Source organism: Pygocentrus nattereri, chromosome 22 (genome assembly GCF_015220715.1).
Source record: "Pygocentrus nattereri isolate fPygNat1 chromosome 22, fPygNat1.pri, whole genome shotgun sequence".
In the NCBI taxonomy this organism is placed as follows: domain Eukaryota; kingdom Metazoa; phylum Chordata; class Actinopteri; order Characiformes; family Serrasalmidae; genus Pygocentrus; species Pygocentrus nattereri.
Genome location: NC_051232.1, coordinates 15,029,634 through 15,056,866, shown reverse-complemented (window position 1 = coordinate 15,056,866; position 27,233 = coordinate 15,029,634). Strand labels below are relative to the sequence as shown.

Below are 27,233 nucleotides of genomic sequence, written 5' to 3'. Positions count from 1 at the left end.
TTGGTTTCAATTTCACTAGCCACATCCAGGCATGATTACAGCCAGACATGTTGAATCTACACATCACTTAAACAGAACTCTCTGGCAATGTGAAGCAGGTTAGACAAGATGATGCCACATTTTTAAGAACAAAGCAAAACAAAGTCATGGAAATCTACCAATCTGGAAAGGTGTTCTATTGGGTTGAGGTCAGGGCCCATCCCATACTGTTCCCACAAAGTTGGGAGCATGAAATTGTCCAAAATCTCTTGGCGTTGAAGCATTAAGAGTTCCTTTCGCTGGAACTAAGGGCCGAGCCCAACTCCTGAAAAACAACCCCACACCATAATCCCCCCTACACCAAACTTTACACTTGGCACAATGCAGCCAGACAAGTACCGTTCTCATCCATCGGACTACCAGACTAAGAAGTGTGATTGGTCGCTCCAGTGAACACATCTCCACTGCTCTAGAGTCCAGTGGTGGTGCTTTACACCACTGCATACCACGCATTGCATTGCGCTTGGTGATGTAAGGCTTGGATGCAGCTGCTCGGCCATAGAAACTCATTCCATGAAGTTCTCTACGCTGTTCTTGAATTAATCTGAAGGCCACTATGCGCCTCAGCATCTGCTGACCCCGCTCTGTCCACTTCATGGCTGAGTTGCTGTCATTCCCAATCGCTTCACTTTTTAAAATACCACTGACAGCTGACTGTGGAATATTTAGCAGTGAGGAAATTTCACAACTGGACTTGCACAGGTGGCGTCCTATCACGGTACCACGCTGGAATTCACTGAGCTCCTGAGAGCGACCCATTCTTTCACTAATGTTTGTAGAAGCAGTCTGCAGGCCTAGGTGCTTGGTTTTATACACCTGTGGCCATGGAAGTAATTGAAACACCTGAATTCAATGATTTGGATGGGTGAGTGGCAATATAGTGTAGCTCAAATTATCACTAGTGAAACAGTCCAGAATGCTAGCACTTAGCACTAAAATACAGCATGTTTTAAGGATGTCCTTAATTTTAAATTAAATGCATACAGTGTAACTTTTCTGGTCAACAATTAATTTATCTTTCAGCAAAATTTCTGTTGACCAAATTTTCAGCACATCCTTGAATAATCCAGTATCTTACTTTCAGTTGTACAGTTGTAATATTCACTTTGAGAACACAGCAAGTCCATTAAAAAAGGCATTCTCATCTATCTTAGACTCTGGAGGCCTTACTCAAAATGTAATAGGGCCTACACATTACTGTAATCACACTTTAGATTTAGTTTTGACTCTAGGTGTTGACATACATAATCTAACTGTTCTTCCACAAACTTCAGTAGTTTCAGATCATCACCTAATTTAATATGAACTAGGTCTTAGTGAAAACGTATATACATCACACCATTATTACACAAAGTGTTCAATATCAGCAGATACAGCTGAACACTTCATTGAAATCATTCCAGACTTATCAAACATAGCTTTTCCTTCATCAGACCAAACAGAGCTAGACAGATGAACAGACTGCCTAGAAAATATGTTCCGATCAACCTTAGATAACATTGCACCTATAAAAATTAAAATGATGCTACAGAAAAAAGCTCGCTCCAATGAAATATTTTGGATGAAATACGCACCTTAAGACAGTGTGTACGGAAATTTGAGCGCAAATGGCAACTAACCAAGCTTGAAGTATTTCACTCTGCTTGGAAGGAGAGCCTTAGCAGGTACAGAAAGGCACTTAACAAAACACGCTCAACATACCTGTCCTCACTTATTGCAATCAACAAAAACAATCCTAGAGTTTTATTTAGTGCACACAATCACAAAACTTATCAAAAACCAGGCAGAATCTGAACCTCAAATACATGCCAACTACAGCAGCAATGATTTCATGGACTTTTTCAATAACAAAATCGAGAATATTAGACAAAAAGTTCAACTGATTCCAGTAACCTACCCGTCATCTGATTTGGCTGAAACACAAAATGTGGTTATAGAAGACTGGAAACATTTTGTCCACTTCAGCAGTCAGAACTAGAAAAAATAATATCTTCCTCAAATTCTGCAACATGCACACTTGACATGATTCCAACAAACTTATTTAAACAAGTACTACCAGCTATAATTAAACCCATTATAACAATAATTAATTCTTCTCTTAGCATAGGTCATGTACCCAAATCATTCAAACTAGCACTGATTAAACCTTTGATAAAGAAGCCAAATCTTGACCCCAGTGAATTGTCAAGCTACAGATCTATTTCCAACTTATCATTTATTTATAAGATCTTAGAAAAAGCTGTAGCCCAGCAACTCTGTTCCTATCTACATATATGAAAAATTCCAATCTGGTTTTTAGGCCCCATCACAGCACAGAGACAGCGTCACTGTCCACATTACTTGAACATTGTTTAAAGTTTTAGCACCCTTAACTTTAAACACCCCTCCCACATCCCTGTTTAGGTCCAGCAACGTAATTCGTGTTGAATTTAACTGGCCGATTCATGAAGCACAAAGAATCTGTGTAATTTCCCCAAATTGCCCCAGATAGCCTGGATTGAAACATCAAAAGTTTGACATTTATTTTAGCTTAAATGTATTACATTACATTACAGACTTTTATTACTGAAGGAGCTCTAAATTTCCCGAAATAGAGAAGGTTATGTGTTCTGGAATTTTTACTTAGCAGACTTGTAAAAATAGACAGGGCAGATTCGTAGTAGATTAAATTCACAAATCTTACCTGCATTTACTCAAATTATAGTCCCTCCTCTGGCTCGGCAAGAGCATTATTCTATAATCTCTTCAAAAGGTAAACCATTTTTAATGCATAATACTTGTGTAACACATAACAATAAGGCTGCACAACATAAAATATGATGTCTGATGAAGCTGTCGCATAACCCAAGGACATAAGAAGCAATAAATTATTTAAAATAATGTGAATCTGACTTTATATGATGCTAGTACAGACTTTTAGTTGGATGTGTGAACAGAAACCTAACTAACCTCTCCTTTAAGCAAACAGCAAAATACAAAATTATAAAGGCAACATTCACTATTGAGCAAAATAAAAAAAATTAAATGCTAACAGCTACTAACAGCTAACAGAAATGCAAGCGTTTTTTTAGGTGCACTGGTATTGGTATTAACAGGTGGTATTACCTAAACAGTGTTTTCTATAAAGCCTACAAAAACAAACAAACATATACTTATTTTATATAGGCACACAAGACCAGTCAAGTTAAAGTTTATTTATGTAGCACTTTTTACAACAGGCATTGTCACAAAGCAGCATTACAGCTAAAAATTGGGGTTTGAGCCTCCATGAGCAAGCCAATGAGTGACAAGAAAACCTCCCTAAATGCAAGAGCCAGAAACCTTGAGAGGAACCAAGACACAAATGGGAACCGATCCTCCTTTAGACAACATCAGATGGCTAAACAAGAACACAAAAGCAGTATGATAAGAGAATAAGGTTTTACCACTAGTTAAATATTAAAATACAGAAAGGGTGGAATAGCAGGCGAAGCAATGGCTTTAATTAAATTATTCGAATCATACATCAGGAGAGTTAGGGACATGCATAACTCGATGAAGCATTATTATTTCTAGGTTCTAATAGTAAGCCAGCACTTTGTGATTCAAGTAGGCATGATGGTTCATAATAAGAGAAGTTCACTCAGGTAGTGAGGGCTATTTAGAGCTTTATATGTCAGTAAAAGATTTTATAGTTGGAATATATGTGGAATTTACCTGGCCACTGGTGTAGGCTTGATAAAACTGGGCTGCTATGTTCAAATTTTCTATTTCTTATATGGACTCTGGCTGGAGCTTTCTGAACTAACTGAAGCTTGTTAAGGCTTTTACTGGAGCATCCAGAAAGCAGGGTATTACAGCCTTGATGTAATAAATGCATGACATTTTTTTCTGCATTTAGTGCATTTCTTAATTTGTCAATATTAGACCATTCTAATGATACTGGTTACACATGCATCGACAGATCAGGATTGATTGTGAAATCAAGGTTTTTTTTTTTTTTAAAGATCTACCTGATACAATTAAGACTATTAGTTTTAAACATTAAATCAGACCATCTGTCTAGGAGCTTTTGGACCAAGAGGAAGAACCTCTGTATTTCTGAGTTGATTAGGAGGAAGTTACACAACATCCAGGCTTTTATGTCTTTTATACAGTCCTCAATCTTAAGTTTAATTTACCATCTGGTTTGGTCGATACATACAATTATGTGTCATCAGCATAACAGTGGAAACTCATGCCGTGTTTACTGATAATGGTACCCAGTGATAGCATATGTAATGTGAATAATATAGGTCCTAAGACAGAGCCTTGTGGAACACAACACTTTGTTAGGTTGGATGATTCGCTGTTTGCATTCACAGTGCTAACAATCAGTCAGGCGAGACCCGAACCATGAAAAAGCTATTCCTGTTATTCTTACAAGGTTTTCCGGTCTATCTAGTAAGATAGAGTGGTCTATTGTGTCAAATAAGCAGAATCAAGAAAGGTTATTCTCCGACCAAGGAAATGTACCTTTTTTTAAAAAAAAAAAAAAAAAAAACAATTTTCACTAGTACCATCTCTGTACTATGATGACACCTAAATTCAGAGTAAATTTTTTCATGTATGCGATTACCATGCAATTTGTTGTGCCACAGCATTTTCCAAAATCTTTGATATAAAGGGAAGATTTGACACCTATAATTTGATAGGTCATAGGGATCCAGATTAGGTTTACTTAATCAGAGGCCCAATTTCTTCTAGTTTAAGAGTTTTGGTATAGAGCCAAGAGAAGAGTTTATTACCGACAGAAGAATCTTGGCTATTTTTCAAAATTTCTTTGTGTACACTTATAGGAATTACATCTAACACAACCCCAATTCCAATGAAGTTGGGACGTTGTGTAAAACGTAAATAAAAACAGAATACGACGATTTGCAAATCCTTTTCAACCTATATTCAATTGAATACACTAAAAAGACAAGATATTTAATGTTCAAACTGATAAACTTTATTATATACATAAATAACATTAAATATCTTGTCTGCAAATATTCACTCATTTTGAATTTGATGCCTGCAACACGTTCCAAAGAAGTTGGGACAGGGGCATGTTTACCACTATCTTACATCACCTTTCCTTTTAACAACACTCAATAAGCGTTTGGGAACTGAGGACACTAATTGTTGAAGCTTTATAGGTGGAATTCTTTCCCATTCTTTCTTCATATACAACTTCAGTTGCTCAACAGTCCGGGGTCTCCATTGTCGTATATTGCGCTTCATAATGCGCCACACATTTTCAATGGGAGACAGGTCTGGACTGCAGGTCGGCCAGTCTAGTACCCACACTCTTTTACTATGAAGCCACGCTGTTGTAACACGTGCAGATTGTGGCTTGGCATTATCTTGCTGAAATAAGCAGGGACATCCCTGAAAAAGATGTTGCTTGGATGGCAGCATATGTTGCTCCAAAACCTGTATGTACCTTTCAGCATTAATGGTGCCCAAGTTACCCATGCCATGGGCACTAACACACCCCCACACCATCATAGATGCTGGCTTTTGAACTTCGCGCTGATAACAATCTGGACAGTCTTTTTCCTCTTTGGTCCAGAGGACACGACGTCCATGATTTCCAAAAACAATTTGAAATGTGGACTCGTTAGACCACAGGACACTTTTCCACTTTGCGTCAGTCCATCTCAGATGAGCTCGGGCCCAGAGAAGCCGGCAGCGTTTCTGGATGTTGTTGACATATGGCTTTCACTTTGGATGGCAGAGTTTTAACTTGCACTTTTAGATGGAGCGATGAACTGTGTTCACTGACAGTGGTTTTCTGTGGTAATGTCCATTACAGAATGATGTTGGTTTTAATGCAGTGCCGCCTGAGGGATCGAAGGTCATGGGCATTCAATGTTGGTTTTCTGCCTTGCCGCTTACTTGCAGAGATTTCTCCAGATTCTCTGAATCTTTTGATGATATTATGGACTGTAGATGATGAAATCCCTAAATTCCTTGCAATTGCACGTTGAGAAACATTGTTCTTAAACTGTTGGACTATTTGCTCACACAGTTGTTCACAAAGTGGATGCTCCCTTTCAGGGATGCTCCCTTTATACCCAATCATGACACTCACCTGTTTCCAATTAACCTGTTCACCTGTGGAATGTTCCAAACAGGTGTTTTTGAGCATTCCTCAACTCAGTTCCTCAAGTCTTTTGTTGCCCCTGTCCCAACTTCTTTGGAATGTGTTACAGGCATCAAATTCAAAATGAGTGAATATTTGCAAAAAACAATAAAGTTTATCCATTTGAACATTAAATATTCTGTCTTTGTAGTGTACTCAATTGAAAATACGTTGAAAAGGATTCGCAAATCATCGTATTCAGTTTTTATTAATAATAAAATAATAATAATAATAATAACTAGCTCAGTTTGTTGAAGTAAGGTAAGCAATTCCAGCCTATCTGCAGTAGTTACAACGTACTCAGGATCTGGATTAGCTTTTTACCAAAACTGTAGGCTGTGGGGGTGGCTTCATTAAGAGCAAAGTATTCATCAGGTCTAATCCACATTTCTGTTAGGCAGACAGTATCAAAATGATCAACGTTCATTTTGTTCATGAAAGGCTTAGATGTAAGAGACCATACATTAAGCAGTCCTAATTTTAGACTAACATAGTGCAAAGTGGTTTAATTGATCTCATACTGATTAGGATAACAGAACAAACATTGAGATTGTATAATTATTTTTTTTTTCTTTCAGCGAAACTGACAGTCTTAACTAGGTGGATCCTATGCTGCATTTCAAGATAGCTAGCAGACAGTCAGTTTGCTGCCTGGCCTTGGCCCTGGTTTGTCAGTGACAGAGTTCCCTACACTGACAGCTATCTAAGAAAATACAAACTACAGGAAACTCAAATGAAACAGGCCTGCCCTCAAAAGTAGACCACTTGCACCACTTGGACAACCAGCAATTCAGCAACCATAACCAGCTGTAGATTTCAGCACAATGTTGAACTGGGATGGGCCAAGAGCATATTATGGCATAAGACATCATCTGGGCTAATTTGCAAAGCTCTTTAATGTTTTCTTTATTTATTTCTGACTGCCACAGACAAACATCATTAGCAATAACATCAATGACTAGCTAGCAGCTTCAGGTTGACTCAAATGTCCTGCATACTGCTTCCCAGTATACAACTAGCTGCTACTGCTGACACTTAAATAGAAGCTATTTTCACGTGCCGTTAGAAAGAATCACTTGTAACCAGATCTCTTTCAACAGGCGCCTTGGTGTCTTACTGAGTGGGGCAAATCTGTAGGTCATGTGAATGGGACAGAAGCGCTGCTCAGGTGGGGAAGCTTTAGCATGAGCTTTACCTTTGTGACTATGCTGCCAAGACGCTACCCATTCGCCTCTCTGTGAGAGTGCTGCTGCCACAGTTGAGGGCGTGCTAACTTTCCCTGAGGCAGTCAGAGCTTTTAAAAGCGAATCTGAGCCCTGCTCTTTCCTAAACTCTGGATGCACTCCTATAACTGTATAATCTTCTCCATCAAAAAAGACACTAACTTACATTTCTCACAAGCGAAGCTAGTAACACTGCTGTCACTAGTTACTGACAAAGAGAGACAGCTAAACATGCTGCACTCAGAGCAAGGCAACAGCAAGAGACTAGCAAGAAAGAGTGGAGAAAATAGCAAACACTCCTCAGCAACTTCAAAAAAACAAACTTCATCACATGTTGAATAAATATTTATTTATTTATATATTTCTCTTTGCTGAGTTGTGACAGTAGCCATTACTGTCTTGCACAGTTAAAACACAATACTGGGTGTGAGAACAAACCTAATGATTAATGTGTTTTTACAGGCTTGTAGTTCAGGATGGAGGAGTTTTTGAGGTGTGCTCGTGTATTTAGGTGGTTGGTGATTTAGCCTGATGGTTAAGTTACTCGTCCCCAATGTGGGGGCAGAAGGGTTCAACCCCAGCATAGCAGCGCACTGGAATAACGCCTGGCAATGATATGATGTTTCTCTATTGCTGCATGCTGAGGTAATTTAATCTGATCTGTCTTTACAACTCTTAACCTGTGTTTAGAAACTCATTACATGATAATGATAAAAATATGATTTATTGTGCATCCTTACCAAAAAAGGCAGTGGAAAAGTACAAAAAATACACATCTATAACTCATGATTTTGCTTTTAATTTTACATGTATAAATGCATTAAAAATAAATTTACTTAGAATTACATTCTGTCAATTCTTTTACAGTGCCCTGAGAGAACCACAACAATCATACTAATGAGTAATGAAGGGATCCAGATCAGCTCTTCTGTATACAAGTCATTCTTACACCCAGGAGTTTCAACATTAAGATAACAGAAAAATTGCAGTTATTTACACAGAGCTGAAATCACAGTATATATGCTGCCTTTGAGCAGGAGTACAGGCCAAGTCAAATAGTCCACTACGTTGCTATCACAGCAGCTGGAAAAGCTATGACACACCCAGGGTGTGGAGGGGAGCTGCTGAGTCTTGACTAGTTCTGTTTTTCTTACTCCACCCCTGGTGGCATTAAGTAAGCAGGTATCACAGACATTCCCCACTATATTTTGCAATCACAGCCTACACACACTTGACTTATTCAGACATTGCTGTGCTAATATAGAGCATGGGGTGAGTCTGACTGAGAAAGGTGCTTGTCTGATTAATGTTCATAATATTTATTGACCATGTTTACGATGATAGGATATCTGAAAATGATCTGATAATGGAAGGTGACCAACTGAGAAGCAGAAAGCAGAGACAGAGAAAAAGCAGCAAGATATTCTACTCAGGCACAATTTCTACTACTTGAATTACTCATGATAAAATACCACTGTACTATGTTGCTTTTTCCAACAAGCAAGGCTAACCAAGCAAGCTATGAAAATGCACAATACATGATAAACTGCACTTACAGAATCGCAAAAGGTGCAAGTATGTACAGAAAATATTTGGTGATGATCTAGTGACTACTAGTGATCGTTAACAAAATATTAGCCTCATAGCTCTGGTAGTAAACCGTTATACATGACATTCCTTTGATTTTTTGCCAAATCATTCCTTTAAAAGACACAAAATGCCTCTCAAGCATCATCCAACAAAGACACCCAGACTGCTGATCGTTCCTCATGTGCAATAAGCTTTTTAAACCACTTCCCTCTCTGTTCTATGACAGATACCTCAGGATTCATTACTAATTCTTCTGTCTTACCTGCTCTGAGTGTGATAGCACAACAGCAAAGAAACTTGGGGGAAGAAGCCCCCGGGGTAATATGTCACCACCCACCACCTTATTTTCTCTCCTGATCAAATTATAGGTCTCAATCTCATCTCGATAAATCATCTGAATCCCTGTGGTCTAATCAATTCAGATATTTCAGCTAGATCACTATATTCCTAGGATTTATTCCTCAAGAAACCTTTTGGGTCAGCTGATCAAATTTTTTGCACTTGATCTATGTAATTTTACTAACTTAAAAAAACGTTATACACCATTATGATTGCGTTACATGCTAGCTATAGACACTTAACTAAAATCAGGAAAGATTTTTAACCATCTTGTTGGAGATGAGTTTGTATGTGAGATTTACAGCTTGGCAGCGTTACATCCACACATCATTGGTCATGCACAAGAATCATTTGCGCTTACCACTGTTGAATATATTAAAAAATAAACAGACAAGGTTAATCGCCATTATGTTGCTTAAACTGTTATTGTTACCATTGTCACAACAACAACAGCAGCAGCAGATTAATCTAGTAATTCAATTTGAGCAAACAATGCAAAGAGTTAAAATTAAAAAGTATACACACTGTAAAATTTGATGAAATTGATACGAGACTCATAGGGACTTCTTACCCCAAACAGGGGGGCTTCATAAAGATTTTCTTTTCTGTGGAGAACTAAAAACAGAACTGTCTGCTGTTCCAGTTTATTTCTCCTAATGTTTTTTTTGTGCTGCAAAAATTTTCTTCTTACAATTGCCTTTTAACTTTTTTTAACTTCTCCAGTGTTGGAATGTCCAAAACATCTTCCACGACACACATGTCCTGAATATTACATCAATTTACAACCCCGATTCCAGTGAAGTTGGGACATTGTGTAAAACATAAATAAAAACAGAATATGATGATTTGCAAATCCCGTTCCACCTGTATTCAATTGAATACACTACAAAGACAAGATATTTAATGTTCCAATGGATAAACTTTATTTTGTTTTGCAAATATTCACTCATTTTGAATTTGATGCCTGCAACACATTCCAAAGAAGTAGGGACAGGGGCAACAAAAGACTGTAATAGTTGAGCAATGCTTAAAAAAACACCTGTTTGGAACATTCCACAGGTGAACAGCTTAATTGGAAACAGGTGAGTGTTATGATTGGGTATAAAGGGAGCATCCCTGAAAGGCTCAGTCGTTCACAAGCAAGGGTGGGGCGAGGTTCACTACTTTGTGAACAACTGCGTGAGAAAATAGTTCAACAGTTTAAGAACAACATTTCTCAACGTGCAGTTGCAAGGTATTTAGGGATTTCATCATCTACAATCCATAATATCATCAAAAGATTCAGAGAATCTGGAGAAATTTCTGCAAGTAAGCAGCAAGGCAGAAAACCAACATTGAATGCCCGTGACCTTTGATCCCTCAGGTGGCACTGCATTAAAAACCAACATCATTCTGTAATGGACATTACCACAGAAAACCACCGTCAGTGAACACAGTTCATCACTCCATCTACAAGTTCAACAACACCCAGAAACGCCGGCAGCTTCTCTGGGCCCGAGCTCATCTGAGATGGACTGACGCAAAGTGGAAAAGTGTCCTGTGGTCTGACGAGTCCACATTTCAAATTGTTTTTGGAAATCATGGACGTCGTGTCCTCCAGGCCAAAGAGGAAAAGGACTGTCCAGATTGTTATCAGTGCAAAGTTCAAAAGTCAGCATCTCTGATGGTATGTGGGTGTGTTAGTGCCCATGGCATGGGTAACTTGCACATCTGTGAAGGCACCGTTAATGCTGAAAGGTACATACAGGTTTTGGAGCAACATATGCTGCCATCCAAGCAACATCTTTTTCTGCGACATCCCTGCTCATTTCAGCAAGATAATGCCACGTCTCATTCTGCGCGTGTTACAACAGTGTGGCTTCGTAGTAAAAGAGTGCGGGTACTAGACTGGCCTGCCTGCAGTCCAGACCTGTCTCCCATTGAAAATGTGTGGCGCATTATGAAGCGCAAAATATGACACTGGAGCCCCCGAACTGTTGAGCAACTTAAGTTGTACATTAAGCAAGAATGAGAAAGAATTCCACCTCAGTGTCCTCAGTTCCCAAACGCTTATTGAGTGTTGTTAAAAGGAAAGGTGATGTAACACAGTGGTAAACATGCACCTGTCCCAACTTCTTTGGAACGTGTTTCAGGCATCAAATTCAAAATGAGTGAATATTTGCAAAAAACAATAAAGTTTATCCGTTTGAACATGAAATATCTTGTCTTTGTAATGTATTCAGTTGAATATAGGTGGATAAGGGTTTGCAAATCATCGTATTCTATTTTTATTTATGTTTTACACAATGTCCCAACTTCATTGGAATTGGGGTTGTACATTAACAACATAGTAAAGCTAGCCCATGTGCAGATATGTTACTCTTGGATTCAATGCATTTTGCTAGACTCTTCAGTGCTTCAAATGTGCTTATAATGAACTGCATAATGAAATTGGGGCAAAATCCAGAAATTCCATGACTTTTCCAGGCCTGTAAAAACAAATTTCGATATTTGACAGTATTTCATGACCGTACAAACCCTGTGCAACTGTTTCCAGCTTTGTAACACACCTCTATGTATTTTTAGATAAAAGTATGTCATACAGTGTCAGGAACAACAACCACGGCTCTCACTTTCTACACAAATAGGCAAGCACTGTACCTTTAATACACATAGGGTTGTCAGGTGAGAGTTCTTTCGTCTGTTTAGATTGGCCTTGTCTGGTCCTCCAGAACTGTCTCACTCTCTGTTCTACAGCATCCTTTGTCAGAGCACCAACCTCCTGAAGCAAGGGAAAAAAGCTGTCATGCAGCACACACAGGGAGTCCGTTTGTCAGTATGACTGACAAATAGCAGTTAATATTCTGGACAACTTTCTGAAGTGTTTTGGTTAGAAATCCCCTGCAAAAATATTGCAATTGACCAAATCAAATAAGCTATGTATATTACATGCATGCAGACAGTTCTAAATGCATTCAAGTTAACAGAAATATGTCTTATTCATAATATGGGTCATCTTCTGTCATCTGTGCTGGCGCAACAGATGCTTTAAATGTATGGAAAAAGCCTTGTTATTGCTCTTCTACCAACAAAATTGATCTTTCAGAAGATTTTTTTGTCATGAACATGGAGCAAAACCTATTTGGCTCCTGAGCTTACTGTACATTAAGCATTGATAAGACAGACAAATTAAAATTAGAAGTCAAGCATGAACTCCTATAAAGTTCCCTATCCACTTCATCATGAACACCTTCTCATTCTCATACCTCTCTGTGCTCTTGCAAGAACCATGTGCTGCCATTTTGATGTCCTTGAGGCAGAATGTGAAGATCTACCAGCACAACAAACTTTCCACACTGAGAGGGGGGGAGAGAGAGAGAAACAAGTATGTAAAAAGCATTATTAGCCACTACCAGTTCCAGATTATCTGCTCAATCAGAATCAGTTAACTTCTATCTTGGCTTTAGGTTTCAATGCATCTTACATCTGTACAACCTTTCTACCCTGGTGGTTATTTCTCTTTCTTGTGGATAATGATTTTTGGTTTTGGCCTCTCGTTGTCATTTGCATGGAATATTATGATGTCCAGGCTTGAACAACCAGGATCTACCCTGGTTGCACCGACTATTGCTAATAAACAGACCATGTGCTTGCAAGTTTATGCCATCACAGAAATATCTGATAACTTTTTCTGCTGCACAAACTTGGGGTGGGAAGCACAGGGCATCTCATGATACAATATCATGCTAATGCAATTTTGTGATAATATATTGCAAGACCATCCTCTATGATACATCATGATATCTGTGTAACTGAAGAAAATAAAATACTCCTAAACAGGCAAATATGAATTATGTATGTATTAGTGTCAGTTTTATAGAATTTGACAACCAATATGAAACAATGTACAACAAAGCACATAGCTTATCTTCATGCCTCATTAAACATACACTGACTGTGTGTGTCATCATGTAAAATAGCCATAAACTGCCAGAAAGCAAAACAGCTCTGGGGTTAAAATGTGCCTCTCTAAAATCTTTTTAAACAGGTTGACTTCAAGCTGTTTTCTCAACAACCAGATCAGGATGATGACAAAGAAGATGGCTGTACACATTTGCCATGTTGCCTTTGTACTTGAACAAGACAGTTCTAGCAAGCTGTATAGTCTTTGTCTGTTTCACTTATTCACATTTCACTTATTAACATTCAGTGTTGTAAAAGCTTAAGTGGGCCCAGACCTTAAACTTTAAAGAGCACAATGCCTGTCTGATTTGGGCTTCCTCGAGGAGAGGTTTGAAAACGGTTATTAGGGTTCAAGCACGCAGTGCGTAGAACCCTATTGTTATTAATTATTCTCATTATTAATTAATATTATATACATTTTGTTTATTCAAATATTAACACTTTTCTCAGCAAATAAACACATACTACACAAATAAACAGATTTTGAAAATGTGTCTTGGGTGCCTAAGACTTTCGCACAGTACTGTATACCTCCATATTTATATTTTATCCCACTTCTAGTACAAATCTCACCTACACCCCACTGACCCTCCTGATGACACTGTTGCATTTTTAAATCATAGACTGCTGTTATTGTTTGTTATCCAGTGTTGACCAGAGGAGTACGGGCTCTCTCAAGGCTTCTTCCTCTTGCTCTTAGGGAGTTTTTCCTTGCCACTATTGCCACTGACTTGCTCATGGGGGCTTTGATCCAGATTTTTTTTTTCTTGCTTTGTGACCATGCCTGTTGTAAAAAGTGCCATATAAATAAATTTTGACTTGACCTGAGAGATAAGTGAAAAACTGTTAAAAAGTTTCCCAACTTCCAGGCTGGTAGAGTTGGGACTCAGTTTATATACTTTTATATATTTTTTCATAAGCAGCATTTTAATTTGCTTCCATGCCGATAAAATGTTTTAATGCAACAGTGAGTGGAAAGAAACTCCTGTGATTAAAATAAGCAGCATGGTTTTGAGGACAACCATGCAACATATCTGTAGCCTGTCCCATCTTCATCTCCAAAAGTTTATACTGCCTGAAAGCTCCAGACACTTTGTTGTTCAAATATTAAGTGCATAGTACAGGGGTCACCAACCTTTTTGAAACTGAGAGCTACTTTATGGTTACCAAGTTATACAAAGGGCTACCGGTTTGATGTGCTTTTCTTAAAAAAAATTTGCTCAGTTTGCCTTTAGTTATATATTACTAATAATGATTAATGATACTCATCTATGTGAAGACACTGATCAGATTAATTAATGATTTCTCACAATAATTATCAACAATGACAACAAGGTGGAAAACAGATCAATATTCAGCACTTTATCTCTATTAATCTCAGCAATTCTTACATTTTCTGATGATCACTTAAATCACTACATGTCATCACCACAGGTTGGATGTCAGAGAGAGTGGAGATTAGATCGGTTCCATTTTGCTCATCTTTCAATACAGTGTTAGCAATTATTAACATTGATTCTTTGACAACTTCTCCATCTTAAAATGCTTTCTTCTTCTTGATCAGAAAATGTGTAGCTCTGAACGAGGCTTCGGTTGCTTTTTGTGATTTTTTTTGTTAGGCCTCGTGAAAAAAGATTGTTGTGTAACCAAAGCTGCCTTTAGCTCACAGACTTTTTGTGCCCTTAGTGCGCTTCCAGGTGGATAGTTAGCACTGTAGCTTTTGTGATAGGTAGTGAAGTGTCTCTCGACATTGTGCCACTTTGGTCTCGCCACAGCCGCCCTGCAAATGAGACACACGCAGGTTTCTTTAACAGTCGTAAAGAAGAATTCTACCTCCCATTCGTTTGTGAAAATGATACATTTTTTCTCTTTTTTCTGCCATGTTTCTGAGGTAAGAGACTGCATGCTGTGCCTGCTAGCCTGCTGGTTTACTCTCCGCGATCACTGGTTTTGTCTGTGCGCAGAATACTGACCTTTGAACTACTCTAGACAAAAACTTTAGAGTTTAACCTCAACTTATCTAAACTTCATGTATAATGAACATAATTTTAAGATATTTTAAGATATATATATATATATATATACACACACACACACACACACACACACAAGTGTGGTTAAAGAAGAATAGCAACAGAATCAAATTAGATTTTAGATGCAGCTCACTAGTGAGTTGTGGTATATTTAGAACAGATCTGCGGGCGACTCATATGGTCCTTGCGGGCGACCTGGCGTCCGCGGGCACCGTGTTGGTGACACCTGGTATAGTATTTAGTTGCACTTTATGCTCTCTTAATACTCTCTTCAATATCAGGTGAATGTTAAAAGAACAAATGCTTCCCATCAATTCAAGATTTTTCCTAAGGGGGGCTGAGTAATTTTAACAAAAACAGTTGAGGTACAGAGGTTTCTGAGATGTTGTATCAGCACTTCATTGCAAGTGATGAAAGTGCATGCAGTATAGGAACTGTGGGCCAATGCCAATATTCTATATTCTGTAGTGGAAATCACTGCAGGCACACAGGAACACTTCCAAAAAACCGTCCTTGAAAACAGTTCGTAGCTCCATCCACGAATGCAAGTTACGGCTCAGGAGTGCACATGGCATGGGTGACTGGCACATATGTGAAGGCTGAATAATATATACATGTTTTGGCAACATATGGTGCAATACAGACTGCATCTTCTAAAGGGAAGGTTTATTTCAGCAAGAGAATGCTAAACCACATTCTGTATGCATTACTGCAGCATTGCTCCATATGAAAAGAGTCCAGGTGCTAAACTGGCCTGCCTGCAGTCCAGACCTGTCACCACTGATAACATTTAGCACATTATGAAATGAAAAATACAACAAAAGAGACCCTAAACAGCTGAGCAGCTGAAATCCTATGTCAAACAAGAACGGGAAAACATTTCACTTTTTTAAATTTTTTTTATCAAAGGTCTTTTTATTATTTTGAATGAGTTATTACATTAAAGAAATAAAATAAAATAAAATAACCCCAAACCCTCCCACTCCCTACTGCACCTATAAATTCTCTTCTTTAAAAATAAATGCATATATAAACAAATACAAAATATAGTAAAAGGTGGCTGTAACAGTCAAAAAGAGAAATAACAAACTAAGTGGTAGTACAATCTCATGCATCAATATCCATTTGTCCAAGAGTCCATTTGTTCCACATATGTAATGACAGGCTGCCAGATAGCATAAAAATTTGAACTATCCCCTCTTGTTGTGCAACAGATTTTTTTCGAGATTCAAGAAAAACATTAAATCCCTAATCCAGTGGTTAGTAGGCGGGTTTGTATCTTTCCATTTGAGCAATATCAATAGTCTTGCTAACAAGGTTGTGAAAGTTATCACGGTTTTTGTTGGTTTGCCTATGCAAATATCTTGAGGTATCACCCCAAAAATATACCCCGAATGGTGAAGGTGGAATAAAAGCTTCTAAAACATTTGAAAGGAAGGAAAATATCGAATGGCAAAATGTCATTAGTTTAGAACAAGACCAATACATGTGTGAAAGGGTGGCTAGATCCGTTTTACATTTTTCACACACAGGGTCAATATCTGGTATGAATTTTTTCAGCTTTACTTTAGACCAATGTAAATGATGAACAACTTTGAATTGCATCACAGTGTGTCTCAAACATATTGATGAAGAGTGAATTCTATTCAAAGCATCCCCCCATATTTTTTCAGATATTTGTATATCTAACTCCTCTTCCCATTGTTGTTTCAGTGAAAGTAGAGATTCAGATTCTTCTGAATTAATTAAAGCATATACTGTACCAATTCTTGGTGAGTTTGCAGATTCTAAAATGATATCTAGAAGATTTTTCGATGGCAAGGTGGGGAATTCAGGGTAATGTGATGAAATAAAACTACGAAGTTTAAATACCTAAAAAAATGTGAATGTGGGATACTCCCAGTTCTACTCAGCTGTTCAAATGTTCCAAAACTGTAAAAATAAAGATCTTTTATTCTATGAAAGCCCATGTCCCTCCATTTAATGAAAGCTGTGTCAGTTACTGAGGGAGTAAACATATTATTACCAATTATAGGAGCTAAACTGGAGGGATTTTTAAGTGAGAATGTATTTCTAAACTGTATCCAAATTTTTATGGAATCTTTCACAATCGGATTAGATGTATAGGTGGATAGTGGCTCAGGCATCGGGATAATTGAGCAAATCAATGCCTGCAGTGAGATAGGACTACATGAATTCCTTTCCAATTGCACCCACTTAGGATCACTCTGTTCATTTATGGTACTAATCCAATATAATAGTATCCGTGCGTTACAGGCCCAATAGTAATACAAAAAAGATAAACCCCCTTGTGTACGATGTTTTTGTAGAATACTCAAGCGTGCTCTGGGTTGTTTATTGTGCCAGATAAACTCGACAGCCAACTTATTAATGTGTCTAAAAAAAGATTGTGTTAAAAAATAGTGGAATATTTTGAAATAAAAATACAAATTTTGGTGCCATGTTCATTTTGATTATATTTACCCTACCTCCCAAGGATAAAGGGAGGAGGTTCCACCGTTCAAAATCTTGTTTCATACTGGTTATGAGGGGGGGGATTGGAATTAAAGAGATCTCTAAACTTATGTGTCACCCATATTCCTAAATATTTAAACTTATTAGTGTTTATTTTAAATGGGAACTGATTTATTATGGCTGCCATATTTACATTATTTATGGGCATGAGTTTACTCTTTTCAAAATTTATTTTATATCCTGATATTTTACTGAAACTATTTAATGCATTAAGTAATTCTGGTAAGCTAGACATTGGATCAGATATATATATATATATATATAAAAGCATTTCGTCCGCGTATAAAGAAACCTTATGCTCTAAACCTCCTCTATGTATCTCCTTAATCATATCCTCGCTGCGTAGTAATATAGCTAACCGTTCTATGACCAGTGAGAAAAGGAGGGGCGAGAGGGGACATCCCTGTCTAGTACCTAGCTCTAACTTAAAAAAAGGAGGATAAAGTGTTATTTGTACGAATTGCTGCCAGAGGTGAGGCATAAAGAACCTCAATCCATCTGATAAATTTTTGACTAAAACCAAATTTTTTCATTGTGTAAAGGAGATCGAATGCTTTCTCAGCGTCTAATGATAATAATATTTCTGTATCTCCTGGTGGGGTGGGACTATAAAGAATATCAAATAACCTGCGTGTATTAAAAAATAATTGTCTATGTTTAATAAATCCAGTTTGATCATCTGATATTACAGAAGGCAAGATTTTTTCTAATCTTTGAGCAAGAATCTTGGCTAATAACTTACAATCTACATTAAGAAGCGAAATTGGACGATAAGAACTACATTCCACGGAATTTTTATCTCTCTTAAGAATTAGCGATATAACCACCTGACGCATGGTAAGAGGCAACGAGCCAGAGGTGTATGATTCTTCATATACAGACAGCAAAAGCAGAGCCAGTTCCCCAGCAAATGTCCTAAAAAATTTGCTGGGGAACCCATCAGGACCCGGACTCTTCCCATTCTGCAAAGATTATACTGCTGCCAAGAACTCCTCCTTAGTCAGTGGCTCATCAAGCTGATTTAAAGCTACCGCGTCTATCATAGGTGTATTAATTTTATCAAAAAACAATTTCAACAAGGGCTCGTCTCCAGGTGATTCAGAAGTATATAATTTAAAGTAAAGCTTGAAAAAACAATTATTAATCTGTGAATGATGTATATGTATGTCCTTTATTTCAGCAATAGTTTGATTTGCTATTTTTTGACGTAACTGCTGAGCAAGGCTCCTCTCTGTCTTCTCACCATGCTGATATGTCCTACAACGTATTTTATTGATCATATTTTCAGCATGTTTTGTGGAAAGAAGATTATATTCTGCTTGTGTCAACAATCTCCTTTTATACACATCAGGGGATGGACACCGGGCCATTATAGCATCTAGTTTCAAAATCTCTTTCGTTAATTCCTCCAGGCGTCTCATTTGATTTTTCCTTACAACACAAGACGTGTTCGATGTTATTTGTCCTCTTAAGTATGCCTTCATTGCTTCCCAAATCAATGAAGGAGACATTCCTGGAGTTGTATTATGTAGTAAGAAAAAATGTATTTCATTTGAAATAAATTTCACAAAATCCTTGCCAGCCAATAGTAGTGTATTTAGCCGCCAGGGACGGTACTCATTATGTGTTGTGGGTATTTTTAGATTCATCACCATTGGGGCATGGTCTGATATCACTATGGCCTGATATTCACAACCAGTAAGTGAATGGATGGGTGTGGATGGACTACGGTCTAGATGAAAAGTTGCAGTTCATGTCTCCTCCCATGATAAGATGATGTGTATCCATAATACATTTTATTTCATGGCGCCTTTCAAAAACCCAAGGTCACCTTACAAAACAGGAAAAAGCAACAATAATAATAAATGTGAATCAACAATCATTTGAATACGTCAAAATAAAACAACACTAAAAGAGTCACGGTAAAACAACAAACCAGTTTAAAGAGAATATGCTTGCTTAAACAGGTATGTTTTCAATAGAGATTTAAAAGAGAGAAGAGAGTCTGCATTCCTAATAACTGGGGGGAGGGAATTCCATAGCTGAGGGGCACAGCGACTAAAGGCTCTGTTGCCCATAGTAGCAGAAGGAACAAAAAGATGAGTGGAGGATGAGGATCTGAGGGAACGGGATGGAGTAGAGATGTGTAACAGTTCAGACAGGTAAGGAGGAGCAAGGTTATGAATGGATTTGAATGTGAGAGTTAACATTTTAAAATTAATTCTAGCTTCAAATGGTAATCAGTGGAGCTGTTGCAGAACCGGGGTGATGTGTTTTCTGGGTGGAGTACGAGTAATGACCCGGGCAGCAGAGTTCTGGAGAAGTTTCAGTTTATGGAGAGTCTTATTCGGGAGACCAAACAGAAGAGAGTTGCAGTAATCTAACTTGGATGTGATAAGGCTATGGACAAGGACAGCAGCAGCATGAGGAGTAAGAAAGGGACGAAGTTGGTTAATGTTACGCAAGTGAAAGTAGGCAGAACGGGTGATAGAATTAATATGAGATGAAAAAGAAAGCGTACTATCAAGTATGACACCCAGACTCTTTACCTGAGGGGAAGGATATACATGAGAATTATCAATAATAATGGGAAAATTCGGAGATTTGGTTAAAGTGGAAGGAGTGCCAACAAGTAAAACTTCTGTTTTCTTACTATTGAGTAAGGAATTATTAGGCAATTGGGTAAAAAGAGCTGTAAAGAAAGAACTATCATCCCAATTTGGTGCGGACACATTAAGAAGTATCACTGGAGTATTATATAATCCACCTGTTATATAATATAATATATACCTGCCTGTTGGGTCAGCCTCCACATTTGACATAACAAATGAGATTGATTTACTAATAAGTATTGCAGCTCCCCTTGACTTAGAATTAAAATTAGCATGATAAACATGTCCAACCCCCCTTTACGGGAGAGAACTGGTGATACAAGCAGCTCCGCTGAGTACTTCAGGAAAATAATAGTAATAACAATAACAAAAAAGTGGCATATAGATCAAATAAACTTATTATGCAAAGCACTCGGTTATGAGAAACTCCAACATTAGTCCACTCATTTTTTTTTTTTTTTTTACTTCATTGAAATTTGTAGTGTCCGAGTAGTCAGTTCCACAATGTGTGCCTTTGTCTTTGGTTACTCACCAATGAAGTGTCAAGTGTCAGCCGTGCCTAGCTACCCAGTCTGTGTCATGTTGGCCCTGACATATGCCATTGCCTCCGCTGGGTCTTGGAACTCTTTCTCAGTCCCATTATGTGTAATGCGGAGCCTAGCTGGGTAAAACATGACGAAACGCGTAACTTTCTGCCCATGGAGGACGTTCTTAACTTTGTTGAATGCTGATCTGGCGCAGGCTACACTGGGTGGATAATCAGGGAAAATGAAAATCTTAGTGCCATTATACTGCAGAGAACCAGCCTCCCTGTCTCGACGAAGAATGTCCACACAGTGCTGATAGTAGTGAAGTAGTGAAGGTCACAATAGCACAGGGTTTGCCACCCTGCTGCCTCGATTGCAGACCACGGTGCGACCTGTCTACTACAACCTCCTTCTCCAGACACAGGGCCTCTTTTAGTAACTTTGAAACTGTGGCAGGCAAGCTCGAGCCAGGACCCTCAGTCACATTGAGAATTCGGATGTTCGATCTCCTCATTCGCCCTTCCAGGTCGACGCATTTCTCCTGCAAACCAGCTACATCTTTGCTAAGCTTGTGCACGGTTGTTTGCAGAAAGGTGATATCGTCTCAGCATGTGGTGAGGCTGTGCCCCATTCCAGCCACGGTTTGTTTCACACTGTCCACGTCTGCACGTAGTGCGACCACACTGCTTATCACTTCTTCCTTAACGGCACAAAGCTCAGACTTCATTCCTGCAAACTCATCAGCGAGTACACTTTTCAGCTCAGACCTTAGTAAAGTGGTGATGTCCTCCTTCAAAGAAGAAAGAATCTCGGCTTTCATCTCCGCCATCACCAGAGTTTTCTTGTGGGGTGTCGCTTGGGTATCACCTGAGGCGCTAGGCCTGTTAGCAATGTTTTTATTGACGTAGATTCTTGGCCATTTATTTGCGCAATTCACATGAAAAGCAAACGGGTGAATTAAATATACAATCGGACAACTAACCTATGGCTTTGTTTTTAAAACATGCCAGTTCAAAATAGGCACATATTTTTCAAAAAACAATAAAATTTCCCATTTTCAACTTTTGACATTCATTAACAGTAACAAAACAGAGGTTCTCCTTCTGGGTCCAAAATTAGCAAGAAGTAAATTACCAGATTTAATCTTAAATCTCGCCGACTTTCCAGCCACACCTGGCTCAGCAGGGGCGGCACGGTGGCGTGGTGGGTAGCGCTGTCGCCTCACAGCGAGGAGGGCCTGGGTTCGATTCCCCGGCCGGGTGACCGGGGTCCTCTCTGTGTGGAGTTTGCATGTTCTCCCCGTGTCTGCGTGGGTTTCCTCCGGGTTCTCCGGTTTCCTCCCACAGTCCAAAGACATGCAGTCAGGCCAATTGGACGTGCTAAATTGCCCCTAGGTGTGAGTGTGTGAGTGACTGTCTGTGTCTGTCTGTCTGCCCTGCGATGGACTGGCGACCTGTCCAGGGTGTATCCTGCCTTGCGCCCAAAGACTGCTGGGATAGGCTCCAGCTTCCCCCCGCGACCCTGACGGAGAAGCGGCTTAGAAAATGGATGGATGGATGGATGGATGGATGGACCTGGCTCAGCAGCAAAAAATCTTGCCGTTATAATAGATTCAGATTTATCATTTGATCAACACATAGGCAGCATCACTAGGACAGCTTTTTTACATCTTCACAACATTGCCAAGATAAGAATTGCCCTATCCCTGCGTGATGCAGAAACACTAGTACACGCTTTTATTACTTCTAGGCTAGACTACTGTAACGCACTACTGTCAGGATGCACGAGCAGGAATTTAAACAAACTCCAACTAGTCCAAAACGCCGCAGCCAGGGTCCTCACTAGAACTAGAAAATTTGATCATATTAGTCCAGTGCTATCATCACTTCATTGGATGCCTATTAAATTCCGTATTGATTATAAAATCCTTTTATTGACTCATAAAGCCCTACATGAGCCATCACGACCACTCAGATCACAGAGTGCTGGCTTATTAATAGTCCCCAGAATTCAGAAGGTTTCATCTGGGGGAAGAGCTTTTTCTTATAAAGCCCCCAATCTCTGGAATGATCTTCCAGAAACTGTTCGGGACTCAGACACAGTCTCAATCTTTAAGACTAAGCTGAAAACTCACTTGTTCAGTTTAGCTTTTGGTAGGTAATGTTCCCCCTTAGATAAAGGCAGCAGATCCAGGGGTCCATGGACACAGGGAATTATAGTAAACTGAGACGCTGCTGCTGTCGTCCCGCTGCTCGTATGCGGTCACTCAAGTTTGTGGACAGTGGAGCGGAGATATGCCAAACTGTTTCAGAGTGCTGCCGTGTCTGTGTGTCCTTTTAGTTAAGCTGTCATAGTCAGATCTGCCGGAGTCATTAGCCACACTCTGTAAATGTTTACATCCCCTGTTTATGTACAAACGAGTATACAATCACCCTGTGATCCGGCCGGACACTGAAGGACGACCGACTGCCGAGCCCTCCTTCTACCCACTTCATACCAGCTGCCCATGCCCCAGCTGCCACCACCTGCCTTGGACTAGCTGCCCAACCTACACTGATGTTCTCATAGACTCCTAGCTATTCCTAATACCAATATTACTGCTATTAATATTAGTAGTATAATCACTATTATTACGATTATTACTATCATGATTATTGCAACATGGCGCCCCCCGAGGCAGACGTGTATGCTCGCTCTGCTCAAGAATGTCGGCTTTTTCTTCTTTTTCTGTGCATTAATGCTCTCTCTACAGTGCACAAGTGCCAGGCACTTTTAACTTATAACAGACAAACTCTGCTGGACATCGCAAAAGACAACAAACATGGATTTAGCGGCTTCATTCCACCGGAGCTACAACCCATTGTCCGCTCCCGCAGCCACCACCACCACCAGGAAGACCCAGACCTACCGACCGCGAGTGAGCATGCTGATCCGAGGAGAGCGCTTCAGACGTGGCGGCGCAAGTGAGGCAAAAGGGGAGGGCTGCATGCTAGGCTAAAGGCTCGTGCTAGCCAACCACCAGTGCCTAGCCTCTTGTTAGCTAATGTGCGGTCATTGGAGAACAAGCTGGACGAGCTGAGAGCTAGGATAACATCTCAGCGGGAAACAAGAGAGTGCTGCGCTCTAATTTTCACTGAAACCTGGCTCTCAGACAGAGTACCGGGCAGCGCTATCCAGCTAGAGACTCACTCTGAGCATCGTGGAGATCGCACGGCAGCCTTCGGTAAGGGTGGAGGTGTGTGTGTGTTTGTAAACAACGCATGGTGTAGAGACATACGGACCATTTATAAGCACTGCTCACCAGACCTGGAGTTCCTGCTGTTAAAATGCCGCCCCTATTATCTACCAAGGGAATTTTGTGCTGTGTTTTTAACAACTGTTTATATAAATCCACGGGCTAACTCTGCGGCAGCGCTCGGCAAACTCCATGACGTCATCAGCGCGTTAGAGACGGCTCACCCTGATGCTGTGTTTATCATTGCCGGTGATTTCAACCAGTGCAACTTACGGACTGTATTTCCGAAATATTTCCAACACGTGGACATTCCAACCCGTGACAAAAACATCCTGGATCACGTGTACAGTAATGTACGCAGTGCATACAGGGCTGCACCCCGCCCCCACTACAGACAAAGACTGAAACAAACAAATCCGGTTACCAAAACAGTTCAAGTATGGTCTCCGGAGACTGAGAGCATACTGCAGGACTGTTTTGCTATGACAGACTGGGATGTGTTTAAAGCTGCAGCCACTATGGAGGACTCTTCTGTCAGCATTCATGAATATGCTGAACATGTGTCGGGTTACATCAGCATGTGTGTGGATAACATCGTGCCCACCACACAAGTGAAGAGGTTTCCAAACCAGAAGCCCTAGATTAACAGTCAGGTACAACACATGCTCCGTGCTCGCTCTCTTGCATACAGATCAGGCAATGAGACAGAGTACAAAGCTGCGAAGTACAGACTGAGGAAAGTCATCACAGCAGCCAAGAGGCAGTACAGGGAGAAACTGGATGGCTTCTACTCCACTGCTGACTCCAGGCAGATGTGGCAAGGCCTACAACACATCACAGACTACAGGACTATCACCAGCAACATCAGCTCCACAGGCAGCCTACCGGACGACCTCAACACCTTCTACACTCGTTTCGAAACCTCCAGCACTAGCACCGGGAGGTTCACACACACACACACACACAGCCCACACAACCCCTGCCCGCCCCCTCTGTCAATATCAACAGGCCAGGTCTGCAGAGCTCTGAGAAAGATCAACCCCCGCAAGGCATCAGGACCAGACAAGATTCCTGGGCGGGCCCTCAGAGCATGGTGGAGATGAAGCAGCCTACAGGAGGGAGGTGACCAGACTGGTGTCATGGTGTGATGAAAACAACCTCATCCTCAACACAGACAAGACGAAGGAGGTGATAGTGGACATGAGGAAGGAGAGGAGACCTCATCGGCCACTTTTCATCCGGGAGCTCGAGGTGGAGAGGGTGAGCAGCTTTAAATACCTGGGTGTCCACATCAGTGAGGACCTCACATGGTCACTGAACACCAAGCAGCTAGTCAGAAAGGCTCAACAGCGGCTGTACTTCCTGAGGAGGCTGAGGAAGTTTGGGATGTCTCCGGTGATCCTCAGCAACTTCTACAACTGCGTCATTGAGAGCCTCCTGACCAGCTGCATCACTGTGTGGTACGGCAGCTTGACCGTGATGGACCGTAAATGCCTACAGAGAGTGGTGAAGACTGCAGAGAAGATCACCAATTCTCCACTGCACTCTCTGCAGAACATTTACAACCATAGAGTCCAAAGGAAGGCTGCCTCCATCATCAAAGACCCCACCCACCCCCAGCACGGACTGTTCAAACCTCTGCCCTCAGGCCGGAGGTATAGGAGTATGATGTGTAAGACCTCCAGACTAAATAACTTCTTCCCCACCGCAATCAGAGTTCTGAATCAGAAATAACTATTCACACTTCGGTCTGCCCAGACTTAGGTACAGACGTGTGATGTGTATCCCACCCGTAAAGAAGGGGGGGGGGGATTGTACATTCTTACAGTCCTGTTAAAACTTTGTCTTTTCCGAAATTCTGTAAAGCTGCTTTGTACCAACATCCATTGTAAAAAGCGCTATACAAATAAATTTGATTTCATTTGATTACATATATCATTGCATTCCATTTTTATTCACAATCTGCACAGTGCTTTAAGTTTTTGTAAATTGGTTTGGACAAAGACATGTACAAAGCAAAAATCAGTTGATTCAATCAGTATTTTCTAATCAGCATCTGAATTTAAATAAAGCCTTAATTACGTTACCATAAAAGACAACCATGTTCCTAAACTTTTTTCACCCATCTCTTTATTCATGTTTCATACACTTACATCAGAAACCAAACCATATTCTCTGTACTAATGAAATGTCATCCAAACTTGCCTTAGAGTGAATGCCAGCAATTATATACTCCATGCTGCATAAGAACAAGGAAATTAGATGAATTAGCATTTTAAAGTAAAACAGGTTCAGAGATTCATAGAAAACACTCAAATATGTTCGTAATAAGCTGTTAGCTCATGTAAATACAGTAGGTGAAAAGGTCTGTTTCTGAGCATGACAAACTCCTCATCTAAGCAGAATTCTCAAAGCTCTGTGCAACCTTGTCAAGCACAATAACTCACAAAAGTGCACAACAGCCAGAGCCGTCATGGCCATTTAAGTGGCCGTTACATCTTTGCTGTGTGCTGGCCTGATTATGTTTTACACATGAGTGCAAGTGTGAGCCTGTCACTGTGCTGCCTTGGACCACCCAAAAAGATACAGAAATGAGCCAGAAATCCTCTGACTAGAAAAAGCCTAATGTTGCCCAGCAGTTCAAAAGCGACACTGAAGAAATATCATACATCTTTCCAATAAAACAATTTTCAATGTTGTGACAAAACATAAAAGTTATTGTCCTGACTCAGTGAAGTTGCATTATGCGCCATAAGTCCAGGTGTTCATCTTCTTCTGAAATCAAGGGTCGAGAAGTCTGCTGCCTTTTATGCTGCAATAACTCTTCTGAAACACTAGTTGGAACAATGTGGTGAAGATTTGGCTGCAGTCAGCCACAAGAGCATTAATTTAGATTGGGTACAAATGTTGGATGATTAGTTCTGAACCACAAAGGTCACCCCAACTCTTCCCCTTGAGAGAGCACTCCATCACTCCAGGGAATGCAATTTCACTGCTTCACAGCCCA

General features: G+C 39.9%; 1 protein-coding gene across 1 annotated transcript in view; it reads right to left on the bottom strand.

The window, feature by feature from the left end:
• Positions 1-27,233, bottom strand: part of LOC108413826 (SLX4 interacting protein) — a 109,902-nt gene that overhangs the window by 53,601 nt on the left and 29,068 nt on the right. Inside the window, exons 2-3 of the mRNA XM_037533069.1 lie at positions 12,588-12,677; positions 11,983-12,103 (exon numbers count right to left, since the gene is read on the bottom strand). Coding sequence (XP_037388966.1) covers positions 11,983-12,103; positions 12,588-12,677 — 211 coding nt within the window. The remainder of the gene's footprint in view (positions 1-11,982; positions 12,104-12,587; positions 12,678-27,233) is intronic.